The sequence below is a fragment of the Drosophila navojoa genome, chromosome 2 (genome assembly GCF_054131105.1).
Source record: "Drosophila navojoa isolate 15081-1374.11 chromosome 2, UAZ_NAV_1.0, whole genome shotgun sequence".
NCBI lineage: Eukaryota > Metazoa > Arthropoda > Insecta > Diptera > Drosophilidae > Drosophila > Drosophila navojoa.
Window position 1 is genome coordinate 3,420,603 of NC_142890.1, and position 15,132 is coordinate 3,435,734.

At 42.7% G+C, this 15,132-nt stretch overlaps 3 protein-coding genes across 4 annotated transcripts; 2 read left to right on the top strand and 1 right to left on the bottom strand.

Annotated features, from left to right (window-relative positions):
* Positions 1 to 210: 210 nt before the first annotated feature.
* On the top strand, positions 211 to 5,821 carry NSD (Nuclear receptor binding SET domain protein). Its single transcript, XM_018112391.3, has 5 exons — positions 211 to 637; positions 694 to 1,876; positions 1,937 to 4,457; positions 4,513 to 4,638; positions 4,696 to 5,821. The coding sequence occupies exons 1-5, from the start codon at positions 316 to 318 to the stop codon at positions 4,912 to 4,914; spliced, it is 4,371 nt and encodes a 1,456-aa protein (XP_017967880.1). The 5' UTR covers positions 211 to 315; the 3' UTR covers positions 4,915 to 5,821.
* On the bottom strand, positions 5,187 to 15,050 carry mino (glycerol-3-phosphate acyltransferase mino). 2 transcript variants are annotated; one of them, XM_018112394.3, is made up of 8 exons: positions 13,863 to 15,050; positions 8,828 to 8,939; positions 8,127 to 8,291; positions 7,083 to 8,068; positions 6,718 to 7,022; positions 6,311 to 6,654; positions 5,936 to 6,251; positions 5,187 to 5,877 (listed from the first exon to the last, which is right to left on the bottom strand). In XM_018112394.3, the coding sequence occupies exons 1-8, from the start codon at positions 13,973 to 13,975 to the stop codon at positions 5,645 to 5,647; spliced, it is 2,574 nt and encodes an 857-aa protein (XP_017967883.1). In that variant the 5' UTR covers positions 13,976 to 15,050; the 3' UTR covers positions 5,187 to 5,644. The 2 variants fall into 2 exon arrangements, with proteins under 2 accessions (XP_017967883.1, XP_017967884.1); XM_018112395.3 differs by lacking the exons at positions 8,828 to 8,939; positions 13,863 to 15,050 and adding an exon at positions 8,439 to 8,596.
* nenya (RING finger protein nenya) lies at positions 10,689 to 12,054 on the top strand. Its single transcript, XM_018112401.3, has one exon. The coding sequence runs from the start codon at positions 11,084 to 11,086 to the stop codon at positions 11,774 to 11,776; it is 693 nt and encodes a 230-aa protein (XP_017967890.1). The 5' UTR covers positions 10,689 to 11,083; the 3' UTR covers positions 11,777 to 12,054.
* Positions 15,051 to 15,132: the final 82 nt, after the last annotated feature.

A 15,132-nucleotide genomic window follows, 5' to 3' on the forward strand; every position in this document is an offset into this window, starting at 1 on the left:
AGCTGTTACATTTCAATTTAAGAATTGTACACTATTTTTCTTTGAGGACTGAAATAAAATCTAGTTTAATTATCATTTAAGATAAAACTGCATTTATAAAATTAGTTCTCTTTGAGAAAATAATAGTTGATTGTTTTCGGTTTAACATCAGTGTGCTCTGTTACTATGTTGCGGCATATGTTAATGTTTTCGGGGTGACCACAGATGTATGGTAATGCAACACTGTACAATAATTTGGCGCAAGCAAGCGCTTGGTATGCTTGGTATTATTTCTGTGCTTGTTAATGCAAACTGAATAATTAAGCAATTATAGTAATGAAAATAAGCGCAATTAAAACAGATATAGACATGCAAAATGCTGATGATGTTCATAAATCAAGTGTGGCAATGGAGAAAGCAAATACAGACTCCATAACACCAACGCTAAGTAAATCTGAGCTGCAATCCTCAAACAAAATTAAACGCTTTCCCGGAAATTTGCTGCTTCGGAATTTACTAAACGACGCCGAGTCGGCCACGGACAGTAGTGAGCAGCAAACGGAAAATGAACAGCACAACACAGCAGAAATGCGGCAAACACCGCAAACGCCAGAAGAAACGACAACTGGAGAAAAACAACGAGCAAGAACACAACATAGTAAGTAGAAAGTTGTTTAATCGAAACTAGATATCAAGCCTAATGACTCTCTTTAGGAAAGCGTGACTTGATAAATTTGCAGTCAAACTTGAGCCCCAAATACATTGGCTATGCCAATGCCAACTCCCCTATTACCACTATGTCTGACAATTCAGACAAAATGCGCACAACACGTCGACGTAATCAGCCTCTAAACAGCAGCTGTGAACTTAATGCCAGAGATAGGGACAGCGATGTGGCCTCGCCCAAGAGCTACGTAACGGCTGCGGCTGCTGTCTACATGAGTCCCATTGATAAGCTGCTCATAAAAAATGGCGCCAATTCACCCAACAGCACGGGCTTCGAGGCCGACGCTGAGGATGTGGCATTGGTGAATCCAGCACGCAAACAGCTCAAGCGTAAACTGAAACGTGGTCCAAAGCAAAAGATTAAGAGCACTGGGGCTGATGATGCAGCCAATAAATCGAGTGTAGATCCAAATGTGGAGGAGCAACTGCAGCGTACAGAGGGTATAATGGAAGCGAGTCCTGGCCAACCTGAGCTGCCAATCAAAGTTGAGCCAATGGAAGAGGCCGAACAAAAAATAAACGAGTCTGATGACCAAAATGAACCAAAGCTAAAAGTTGAGGAAATTAAAGATGCTGACCACGGCCCGGGAGAGTCTACGGCGATCGACGTTGAACCATTGTCATCTCCACCAGATCATATAGAGCCCGCCAACAATAGCGAGCAATCGATCAAATCGCCCTCATCGATCAGTTTAGATAGTGCAAAGGGTTCATCCATTGTCACCGATGCGGGCTGGCCCACCTATCAGGTGGGTGATCTCTATTGGGGCAAGCTGTTTACCTATTGCTACTGGCCCTGCATGGTATGTCCGGATCCGTTGGGTCAGATTGTGGGCAATCCACAGACGCATCCGCAACGCAAGTCCACGGACAGTGCGCCCGGAGCGCCGATGCCAATACAGGTGCATGTTCGCTTCTTTGCCGATAATGGTCGCCACAATTGGATCAAGTCGGAGAATCTGTTGCCCTTCGCCGGCCTCAAAGCATTTCAAGATCTGCGCGAAGAGGTGCGCATCAAGCTCGGGCCTCGTAGCACCAAATACCGCCAAATGGTGGCAAAACAGAATAAGCTGCACGTGTGGCACCAAGCCATCGACGAGGCAGACATTGTTGCTCAGCTGCCGTATGCAGAGCGCATGCAAAAGTTCTTTGACCTCTACGAATCAGCCATGTAAGTAGAAGCTAATCCATCATTAACTGATTCTTATACTTTCCTATCGGCTCCCTACAGCACTCAGAACAGGGAGAAACGCAAGCAATCGAAGTCCGTCCGTCACGACACCTCCGATGTGGGTAGCAGCCTGTATGACTCCACCGATAATTTGCTGGCCAAGTCCACGTCTACGGGTCAGCTGGTGGCCGTTAAGAGAGAACGTTCCTCCACGCCGTTCAGTCCGGCCTATTCGCCCGTCAAGCACAATCACCAGAAACGTGCAAAGCGCCGCAAGCTCAGTGGCAACGTTGAGGCCCAAGTGGGATACACATCTTCTGTTCCGGATGCTTCTGCGGAAAAGATGCATTCACCTGACTTGGTTAACTATAAGAATCCAGAGTTTGGTCAACTGTTCGATGCGGTCAAGGAGTACGTGATGGTCCATCGGCAGGAGGAGAAAGTTGAAAAGGTACTGCTAGCGGTAGTCCGTAACATTTGGTCACTTAAGCAGCTGCAGCTGCGCGAACTGGAGCGAGATTTGGCCAATGGCGATGAAGAGCTGTTGGGATCGGCTCGCCTAGGCGCGGAACGCGGACGTGGCGCTGGAACAATAAAGCGTCTCTCGAATCGTCTAAAGACCATGATGCTGCGACGCAGTCTAACACCGGTTGTTCCATCCCACTCAAGTGCAGCTGCATCCCACTCAACACTGCATACCCCAGAGTTAATGGAACCGGATCGACAACTCGCGGAGCAAAACAAAGTGAAAAAACCCATTGGCAGAGCCATTGAAGAAGTGATCGACGATATTCTGCAGCTGGACCGCAAATATCTTTTTCGTGGTCTGAATCGCGAGCCTGTCTGCAAATACTGCTACGAGCCGGGCGGCGATATACAGCGCTGTTCACTCAACTGCAACACCTGGTTGCATGCCACGTGCCTGGCGCAGCAGGGGAGTGAAAACGGCAAGTCGATGAAAGTTCCGAAAGCAATTGCTAAGACGCCCGAGCCGGTGTCCAGTTCATCGCCCGTTTCGGACGTAGAGCCAACAACGACGACAGCGCTGGTGAAGCACATAACTGGCGATGAGGTGAAGCGGGAGCAGGAAGAGGAGGAGAAAGAGCCACTTATATGTCAGGAGTGCGCTACTGGCAAATCGAATGCCTGCTGCATTTGCCACGAGCATCAATTGCCAGCCAGCTCGCCGCCGACATCGCCAATCAAGCTCGAGACAGAGGAGTCTTCTGCGGCCAACAACAAGCTGATCCACTGCAGCCAGCCACTGTGCAACAGTGTGTTCCATGCCAGCTGCTGCAAGTATTGGCCGCAGGCGAACGTCAGCAACTCCATGACACGCTGCCCGATGCACGTGTGCCACACCTGCGTCTCGGAAGATCCCAGCGGCAAGTACCAGCAGCTGGGCAGCGCCAAGCTGACGAAGTGCGTCAAGTGTCCGGCCACATATCACCAGGACTCTCGCTGCATTCCAGCCGGCTCACGCATGCTTACCGTCACCCATCTGATCTGCCCCAGGCACAACATTGCCAAGGCGGACGCCAACCTAAATGTGCTGTGGTGCTACATCTGCGTGCGTGGCGGCGAGCTACTCTGCTGCGAGACCTGCCCCATTGCGGTGCACGCGCACTGCCGCAACATTCCAATCAAGACCAACGAGAGCTACATCTGCGAGGAGTGCGAGAGCGGACGTCTGCCACTCTATGGTGAGATCGTGTGGGCCAAATTCAATAACTTCCGTTGGTGGCCTGCCATCATATTGCCGCCCACGGAGATACCCAACAATATACTGAAGAAGCCGCATGGCATGAATGATTTTGTGGTGCGTTTCTTTGGCACCAACGATCACGGCTGGATATCGCGTAGACGCGTTTATCTGTATATTGAGGGCGACACTGGCGACGGCAACAAGAGTAAGTCCCTAATGTCTAAACGCTATACGGCCGGCGTGGAGGAGGCAACACGTTTCCTCAAGATCATCAAGGAGAAACGGCAGGAACAGGCGTTGGGTCGATTAAATGGAAATAAGCTTCACCCGCCGCCGTATGTCAAGATCAAGACTAACAAGCCAGTGCCGCCCGTGCGATTCGTCTACAACGAGGAAGACCTGAACATCTGCGACTGCAAGCCAGGCAGCGCCCATCCCTGTGGCCCCGAGTCGGGTTGCCTCAATCGCATGCTCTACCACGAATGCCATCCGGATCACTGTCATGCAGGCGCCAGATGCGAGAATCAACTGTTTGAGCTGCGGAAGTCGCCACGTCTTGAGGTCGTCTACATGAATGAACGCGGCTTTGGTCTGGTCTGCCGCGAGCCCATTCAGGAAGGCGACTTCATTATCGAGTATGTCGGCGAGGTAATCAATCATGCCGAATTCCAGCGTCGCATGGCCCAAAAGACAAAGAATCGGGATGAGAACTTTTATTTCCTGGGCGTAGAGAAAGATTTCATCATTGATGCGGGTCCCAAGGGAAATCTGGCTCGCTTCATGAATCATTCCTGTGAGCCGAACTGCGCAACCCAAAAGTGGACAGTGAATTGTAATAATCGAGTGGGACTCTTCGCCATCAAGGACATACCAGCGGTAAGGATAAAATGGAGATAGAATAAACACATTTTCAATGTCATTATCTTTGCAGAATACTGAGCTTACGTTCAATTACCTATGGGATGATCTGATGAACAATGGCAAGAAGGCTTGCTTCTGCGGCGCCAAGCGTTGTTCCGGTGAGATTGGCGGCAAGCTGAAGGACGAAGAGATGAAGGTAAGCACATTCTTCAAATTAAAATATACATCATTGAGTAACAATATCTGTACGCAGGACACGAAACTAAAGCAATTGGCAAGACAGAAGGGCATTCGCATTAATGTCAGCGCGCCCAAGAAGAAGACAGTTAAGAGGGCCAAAACCAAGCAGATCAGTGTAGATGCTGTACCCACAACGGAATCAACAGCGGATGCTGCAGAGACTACAACTGGAACTGCTGATGCGACTAGTAATGTGGCTGAGGCTGCTGCCTCTGCCGTGTCGGAACCGTAGTTTAATAGACCTGATTATAGATTATTTTATATATATATATATACATTTACGGCATATTTGTTGCTTATTATCTTTTTTATTGCATTTTTTATACACAACTCATTGAATAACGTTGGACTATGGACGCTTTTATATTTCCCTATATAATTTATTGTTTGTTATCATTAAGTAAGAACGTTGTAGGACAGTTAAGAGTCATGAAAATGTATATTTAAAATGTTTTGAAATTTTTGGAAAGAATAAACGCAAAAGGCATTGCACGGATTCAGTTTTATTCAAAAATGTTTATTTCATTATTAAATCAGTTCATTATTTGGTTCACATTATATATAGATATATAAATTTATGTATTGATATAGTTGCTTCGACAATTGCCCGTAGAAAAATATGCTTATATACATATGTGCGCACATATCATATATGTAGTACATCATTTATACATATTTTGTTCCACTTTTGGTTTAGTCGCTTAGCTGACCTACAGTAAAAATGTAGACAGCTCTTTGGCATTGACATAACTCATACTCGTACAACTAAGAACGAAAAAAAAAACATAACTAAAGATATATATTACGTCTTAAATTTAAAATCTAAGAGTATGCACTTTAATCTTAAGTAGGATTAACTACTTTGTAACGAGCGAGAGAGAGAAAGAGGCGGAGAAGTAGAAAAACGAATGCCAAACGTAAAGAAAACAACGATGATATATCAAAAAAGGAAACGCAGTTTGTTAAACTGGCGGCGGATCATTCAACAGTTTTTGCTGACTAAAGTGACCCGCATTGAGCTTTGGAACGACGGCTTCAATTTTCTTGACAATGGAGTTCAGCGACTCTCGCGACATCTCGTAAAGCGTGTTGAGCGAGATCAAACGCAGGCCGCGCTGGTTGCACACCTCAATCACAGACCATTTCTCAAACAGCTTTAAGCAATTGCGCACGGAGTCAGTCGAAATGCTTTCAGCTAGAAAGAAAATTAATTAGTTTATTATCTTAAGGCCTTTTATAGCACTTCTTCTTACCATATATACAGCTGCCGCGGGTAACCTTATTGGATATATCGTTGATAACGAAACTGATAAATTCTGATTCCAGCATTGCGCTGCGATGGAGAATTTGCAGCGACTGAGCGACAGCCAAATATGTGGAGGCAAATGGTGCCAAGACCTCACAAATGTTGCGCTGCTGCTCGAGTGTTTCTCTGGCCAGCAACAGCAGCTCGGAATCCTCCGATACGCGCAGATTTTCTTCACTATCGTAGTCATCATTATCACCCAATTCGTAAGCCAAATGATACGCCAAGCGTCGCGACTCTATTGTATGATCAGAATCTTGGACCTATAAATAGAATCGTTAGGCTATATAATGAATATAATGTATGTTTCATAATTCATTACTTCATTTCGGCGCAGGCAACCATTGATAAGAAGCTCGTCTATTTGTTTATGCAGCATATTTTCCAATACTTGCGTTGGCTTGTTTAATATAAATTCGTAACGATAGACAAGACAATTTTCCAGAGCAGTCTCAATTAGTTTTTTTTGCGAAACACCTGGTGCTTCCTCTGCATCGTCTTTGGCCTCAGGCAAGAGCGAATGAAATGTAGTCAACAAAATGGAACTTAGGGCAAAATGAGGCGTTAGCATGTTGGAGTAGTACGACAGCTCTATGAAACTTTCCACTGTGGGTACAGCGCGTATGAACATGCGGCCATTCTCGTCGCGTATGCGGGTCACCAAACCTGTACAAATTTTGAATTCATATAAAAAAAATCTTTAAAGTGATGGACAAGAGTATGGCCTACCTGCGCCCAGCAGATCACAGGCATAAGCCACAATGTGCGCAGATTCGCCCGAGAAGCCCAAATCCTTGAAGCCAGTTAGTGTATTACGCAAATCATCAAGCGCAGCGGCAATTAGTTGCTCTTCGGCGCCATTGCGAAAACGTGTGAGCAGCAAGAAGGCCAGAGCATTGGTAGACATCACAGACGTGGCTGCAGCACAGTCAAAAACTACCTGGCGTGAGATGCTTTCGATAAGATTACGATGTTCCTCACAGACGACATCGGTGCCGTACAACGAGGACGTTGATTGATTGTGCTGCAGGGTTCTGTAGGCGAAAGAAAATATGTATGAAATATATATACGTGGATATATTATATTATGTTACCTGGATGCTGGCTTATAGACCTTTGAGTTGCCATCTTCACGTGCAATTTTATTGTACGAGTTAACGAGCTCGCGTATTGAATAGGGTTCATTGAAGTCGATGCGCATCAGACCATAGTTGGAGTTGAGGGCTTTCCAAATGCCCGAAATGGCTTTCCTGAACGACTCAGGCACCTTTTTCTCGCCCTTCTGCTCACGCACAAAATTACCATCGACCAGACGCTCGTAGTTGACAGAGACCGGCACCAGCAGGGCGTCCGGTATGCTGCCATCCATGAAGGCATTCACAATCACAGATAATATGCCGCCCTTGGGCATGCAAGGTTTGCCCGTACGCGTTCGTCCGCCCTCGATAAAGAACTCAATGTTGTGACCCTGTTTCAGAGCGTGCGTTATATACAAATGTAGAGCTGCACGATAAAGCACATCTTTCTTGCCCTCGACGGGATCGATTTTGCGCTTAATGAAGAAGGCGCCTAGGCCACGCAGTAGAGTGCCAAAAACTGGTATCTGGAGATTGTTGCCAGCGGCAACGAGAGGACTTCGAATATCATTGTTGGTCAGTATGAAAGTCACCATTATGTAGTCCAAGTGACTGCGGTGTAGTGGCACAAAGATCAGCGGTGTGTCTGGTGACCGCTTCGAGGCATTCTGCAACATTTCAATTTGTTTCGTATTGGTCACAACGCCAGATAGGAAGCATGGCAGGAGTTTGTAGAGCAGCCAAGAGGTTATGGCAAGCAATGTGTTGTTCAAAGTGGAGCCCATTTCCTTGAGTATTGTGATGGCGCGTTGCTCTTGCTTATGCAGTATCTTTTGATACGATATACCCTCCTTTTCGTCTTGCTCCTCATCCTTGTCGCCGCTAATGCTGCGAGCAAGTAGTCGGTGTCCATTTTTGGCATAGCGTTCTTCACGCAGGGCTTGTTCAGCTGCCTGTTTAATGGCATGCTTAAAGACGGCATCATTGTGAACGATTTCCGTAACCTGCGCAACATAGAGCATGGGGTGTTAACTCAAATTATTATGTAGAGAGTGCACTCACCTGGCGATAATCAAATTTCTCACTGCGCACCACCTGAGCCACATAGGGAAATACATTTCCCCAGTTGAAAATGCTTTTGAACGGCTTTATTCCAGCATGAGGCGTCAGCTGTAGCATATTTCGAGTGCCGATGCCATGCTCCAGAAAGTTTTGCGGTTTGGGTTCCTGTATAAGCATAACAATGTCAGATTCTAGCAAATATACATATAGGTACATATGTATGTATGCATTCATGTGATGCAATTCGCCCGCGCAAATGCAAAAATACGTAATATAATCCGTCTACCCATTCGAACCAAGAACAAGACTTACCTCAAACCAGCCACGCGCCTTAAACTCATTCATTTTAATTAAAACTAACACAATTTTTTATATGTATGTTTGTGCTTTGCTTTTTACGCATTTCATTCAATAAAACGCCGGCAGCCGAATGCGTTGAGCGACAGCTTTCGTCTAGCTTTACAAATGTACATTAATCGATTGCAAATTCTATCGATTCGCACAACAACAAAGATGGCAACTCCACGGAATTTACGAATGGCGCCACATGTAATGTTTGCATGTGTACGCTGTGTGATTTACTGAATGAAGAGCTTATCAGTTCGCATTTCACTGTCCACACATTAATACACATATGAACACATGTATTTGGTTGCGTGCTCTAAGGTTAATAGGCGATTTGATAAGAGGTGTAAACTTACATTTGGACGGAGCGTAAATAAAATCTCATTGCCAATGGTGTTGAACTTCCCCAGCGACGAACGATAGCTTAGATTTAAATTGGGAAATAAACGGGCGATAATAGCGGGTGCTCTGCAAACAAATAAGTCCGAACAATACATATAGATTATCATATGTCTACTATTAGAAAGTAGTTTTTGACTTTTGACTACTGTATGTTATTTCAAAATTAATACAGTGGCTCACACCTTATTTCGTGCAGCAGCATAGTAGAACTTTGAAACCGTATTCCCGCTAAACCAGTAAAGATATCCAAAAAATTTAAATGAGGTTTTATTTATTGGTTATTCATTATGTATTAACACTTTCAATTATTTTTATATTATAATTAATAAGTTTTAAAACTAAAGAAAACTAAAAAAACAGCCCCTTTCCATGTCACAGCTTATTTCGTGCACTTCACTTTCAATGACTTTATTGTCCAAAAATTCTTAAATTAGGATAATTTTTTAACTCATTTTTGTTTAATCACCTCCTTGAATAGTGATTCCATCGAGTTTACTCATTTTCGGGTGATTCCGCTGGAGATTTTTGGCCAATCCTCCAACACGGCCGTTTTGAGGTCATTTTTATTGAATATTGACCATTTCCGAATGGCCACGCCCAATTTTGCCCACAAATTTTCTATAACGTTCAGGTATGACCACTGGGCCAGCGGATTTACCACATTTGGACTGTTCCAGATCAGCCAGGACTAGTCAATACCCGGTTTATTGTTTTGGTCATTTACCTGATGCAATCGGGATCGCCCTTCTAGACGCAGTTCTTCTGCATTTTGGAGCAAATTCTTCTTCAAAAAGGATAGGTACATGTTATTGTTCATATTACCATCAATGAAAACTAAGTATCCAACTCCCAAACCCGACCTGCAGGCCCAACCATGCAACAGCCACTGCCATAGCTCATATTTGGTTTTAGGTGCTGATCTTGGAGCTCAGTATTTGGTGGGCGCCAGGCAGATTGCTTCCAATCCGACCCATATATATGCACATGAGTCAAAATTTAATATATTTGCGTCGGATGGGTTCCAATATGATGGCCGTTAAGCAAATACTGAGCTCCAAGATCAGCACCTAAAACCAAATATGAGCTATGGCAGTGGCTGTTGCATGGTTGGGCCTGCAGGTCGGGTTTGGGAGTTGGATACTTAGTTTTCATTGATGGTAATATGAACAATAACATGTACCTATCCTTTTTGAAGAAGAATTTGCTCCAAAATGCAGAAGAACTGCGTCTAGAAGGGCGATCCCGATTGCATCAGGTAAATGACCAAAACAATAAACCGGGTATTGACTAGTCCTGGCTGATCTGGAACAGTCCAAATGTGGTAAATCCGCTGGCCCAGTGGTCATACCTGAACGTTATAGAAAATTTGTGGGCAAAATTGGGCGTGGCCATTCGGAAATGGTCAATATTCAATAAAAATGACCTCAAAACGGCCGTGTTGGAGGATTGGCCAAAAATCTCCAGCGGAATCACCCGAAAATGAGTAAACTCGATGGAATCACTATTCAAGGAGGTGATTAAACAAAAATGAGTTAAAAAATTATCCTAATTTAAGAATTTTTGGACAATAAAGTCATTGAAAGTGAAGTGCACGAAATAAGCTGTGACATGGAAAGGGGCTGTTTTTTTAGTTTTCTTTAGTTTTAAAACTTATTAATTATAATATAAAAATAATTGAAAGTGTTAATACATAATGAATAACCAATAAATAAAACCTCATTTAAATTTTTTGGATATCTTTACTGGTTTAGCGGGAATACGGTTTCAAAGTTCTACTATGCTGCTGCACGAAATAAGGTGTGAGCCACTGTAAATAGTTACTGCTATTATACTCAATAGTGCGCAATAAAAAGTACGATTGCCCCACTGAAAGCACCTCATATAGTCTGTAGTCCAATTTGCTATATACAGCTGAACGTACGTATGTATTTTATAAAGTTCACTAACCTAGATTATATACATTCATACATGTACGATTGCCTGATAAGTAATTAGTTGCCCACAAAAACAAAGCTAATTCAATTGTGTGCAAAGTATAATATATACACATATACATTCATATATATACGCAAATACAAATTACATATGTATATATAAAAAGCAACAAAGTGGCAAGGACGTTCATCATCTGGTGAATATCGACGACACTATCGAAACTATGTTGCCAGATAGATAAACGAGAAACCGTTATTTGTGAAAATATACTTAAAATGTTTCCTGTACATTGCAATAGTTGTTTTAAAAAACGGGAGGCTGCACCCGGTACAGAATATCTGCTTAGTCGCTGTCACCATATAGTCTGCGCTAACTGCGCGCCGAATTCAACAAATGGCGAACGAAAGTGTCCCGTCTGCAATCGTAGCTTTAGTAGCGTAGCCATTACAAGTTCAATGCCAACACATGCTGCCAACTATTTTACCAATCCCAGCATATTTTTGAAAATGTATCGGAGTATTAGCCAATTCCAAAGTGATCAGCGTAACTCGTACTATGCAAACTACTACAAAAATCAGGCGCAATTGCCAAAGAAAAAACTGAAGCTGCAGGGCTACCTAAAGCTGGAAGCTCAATTGCGAGAGCAAAATGACAACGAGATGCGACGCATCACAGAGTTACGTAACTATATCGACTACTACGAACGGAACGACGAAAAGTTTCTTGGCAATGCAAGTTACAGCTCTTCTGATATATCGAGCACATCGCGAATGATTAACCGCCCAAGGACGCCTTCCCTTAGCGCGACAGACGAAACCACACTCACGGATGAGGCTGACATGAACGAAAGCGCCCACATGGACAGATTTGATAAGCTGCTCTCGCAGGCAACCTTAACAATATCCCAACGCTCGAAGCTTAAGAGATCTAAGAGACGAGACTCTAGAAATAGTGTCAAAAGTACGTGAGATAAATACTCACTCATTTGGTAACAAAAAACAAGAGTAAAGATTATATGAAGTCTAAAAATATAATTTTCGTATCTTAGTTAAAAAAAGAAACATTTAAATTCTCACCTTAGATCAACCACTCTAAATAATAATAAAGTCCATATCGTGTTATTTGTTTAAACAAGTATTTAAGCTAATATTATTCTGACATAGGAAATCAGATTACTCATAAATTTATTTGTTTCAGTTACTCGTGTTATGGAAAGTTTTTTCTTAGTTTCAAGCTTTAGCTCAAGTGTACACATATGTATGTATATGTATGTATGTATATGTTTATGAATTTATACATGTATATGTGCATATGTATGTACATATATATATCAGTATTTACGTATTATATGATAGTACAAAATAAGAGCCTCATCAGATTAGAATTACTTAAGATTTAGAAACGCCAATTTCAACATCAGTCGATTTCAATTTAGAACGTTCCATATATTCAAATTGTACTTTAAAATCAAATTTGGTAAATACAAAATATGAAAATGTTAATATCGGCTATAAAGTATAATTATTTTATTAGCTAGTATTTATTGCATTTGCATGTGTATGTTTATGAGCTCATGCATAGTCATTCTGTTTATCGCGGGTTTTGTCGTTTATTGGTTTATAATTCGAACTGAGGCAAACATCAATCAGCTCAAATTATGAATTGAGCTTTGCACTGCTATGAAGTAGCTAATCTCAATAGCTTTACGGAGCGATTACGGGGGTGCACTCGAAATAACAATAGCAAAAACTCAATCAGATAATTAGCTGGTCATTTAATGTTTATTTACAGAACACACATACAGCTATATATGTATGTGTATACATACATACATATAGAGAGGAGATTTTCAATTATGATAATTGTTGCCAAACGATCGAACGAGTGCTATCACAACAGTGAGTGTTATCACAACCACACTTAGAAGAGAATGATCGCGCGGGAGAGCGGCGTTGTGGGAGGCAGAGAGAGAGAAAGAGAGAGCGGGCACAGGTGTGAGTGCATGCAAAACGAACTACAAATACATTGAATATTGCGTCAGCAGTGGGAGAATGCACTTGCATGCAAATGACCTTTGCGCATCCTTAGGCCACTGACACTATCGGCTGTTCTTCCTTTGGCTACGCCACGTGCTCGATAAGTGCAATGCGTCACATACCTAAAACGACACGTTTAGACACGCAGATTTGGCGAACCAAATTTAAAAGCTCGTTTCGAATGCGCTGCATAACTTACGCGTCACAGCAACAACACTGAACGATCATTCACTACGCGATTTTTAAGTGTTTTCTTTGTATACCTGAATGTGCATGTGAGTGTGTGTGTGTCTAAATATAACAAAGCTTTTCAAAACCAATTTATACGCATACATGCATACATAAATACACATGTAAATACATGCATGCATCTATTGCAGTAAGACAAATTTGCATTGGTTTGTTTTTGAGTAAAGCTTTTTTACTTTAAGATTACAACTTTGTCATTTTTAAATTAATTTATCGAACCACTTTTTAATCGGAAAGGTGGACGATAGCTGGTGATAAGGAAATTTACGCAATTAACGTATGAAGATTTCTTTACAATTTTAACTTCTATAGAAATGCAATGTTTGCAAGAATTATAAATTCATGTGTATGGTATTTGTCTTCATCTTTATCTTATTGCTGATAAGAACAGCTCATTCAGAGTATATGACTAAAGCTTAATGAATATGACAGATTGCATAAGTCCAATACAATCATCTTCATCTGGTAAGCTTTCACTTACATTGTGTAAATATTGTTGAAAAACCAATCACAGCTTAAAAACAGGCGTACCAATATGGTTGCCACTACTGTATTTAGGTACATATGTATGTACATATTTATGTATATGTGTGTGTGTTTCTGTTAGTGCATGCATACAGATGCGTTCTGTATGTACAGCTGGCTGTCGGCGTCATTAATTGAACTTGACAGATGCTGCTGGCTATTGTTGCCGGCAGAACCACTGACGACGGCATCATCAGATGACTTATCTTGCTTCCCATGCATGCCCTATGTTAGTTTTACTTACCGAGTTTTAGCAAAAACGTAGTAGACAATAAGTGCAACTGATGCGATTTCTATGCCGCCAAGCAAGGAAATTTCCGCCACACATTGGGCAAAGTTTAAAACGGACGTCAACATGATGAACAAAGTAAAATGTTCAAAGTGCGTGGCCTTTTGTAATGGCGGCCCGCAATTATGATGACACCCAGCAGTAGTGGCACTGATATAAAGTTGATGTTGCTGGCTGATATGTATGTACTTTGCCTTGACTGTCCGCAATCTTTGCGGAAAAATACGACGCGCATGGAAAGAGCGCCTCCTGCTCTCACTATGTCTGTCAGTGTTTACGTGCTGCTGTATACAGATGCGTCCCGCTCCGTTCGCCTATTCCCTGTGCGCTTGTGTGCTCTGGCCATATACTGCGTTCTACTCTACATAACCAGACATCATCGACGATGTCGCGACCCGTAATTCGCGAGACAACGTTGTGAATTTTATTAAAGTATCGTATGATTTGGATTCTGCGCGTTTTGATTTATTCCAATTTTTCGTTTTATTTGCATCAATCTTGATAATTCACGCTTTATTATCGTTCTTTGATTTGTGCTATTTTATTTACTTGTGTGTGTGTTTCTTTCTTTTTATTTCGAGTGTGCAATAAAAAACCGAACAATTGTTTTTGTTCTATTTTGGCACAGACACTTCTTATTCCCTTCCTTGTGTGGGGTAATTGCAACGGATTTGTCGTTGTTGCCGGCTTCCTTTGTTATTGGTGGTGAATGGTTTTTGAATTCTTTGTGTTCTTTTTATTTTCGTTTTTTCAAAAGGTAGCGCACAGAACGCGCAGATGATACGTCCGCTCGGCTCAAGCGCGCAATTCGGAATAAACACGTTTGCAATCGTCGCTCTTTAATTAAATGCCAATTAACGTGTGACAACAAAAGTGGATGGAAACACATAAAAAACAACATATAACAAATATGTATATAAACTAAGCGCAAGCCGAAGATCACCAGCAGCAACAATTCACGAATGACACAAGTTCTGCCGATAAGAGCATCGATAGGCAACTACTGACTGAATGTTATCAGCTGGCAGGAGAGACTACCCGAAAGAGAGAGGCAAATACTCTCTTTGAAAAAGAAGCAACGCGACTAGCGAGTAAAACTGAGAGCCACACATGACGTAGCGGAGAGAGCGGCCAAGATTATGTAGCATTCCGAGGCGGCACGAATAACGCTCTCTTTTTGAAGATAAGCGCCGCCATGAGAGGGGATGGAGGGGGCGAGCCAGTG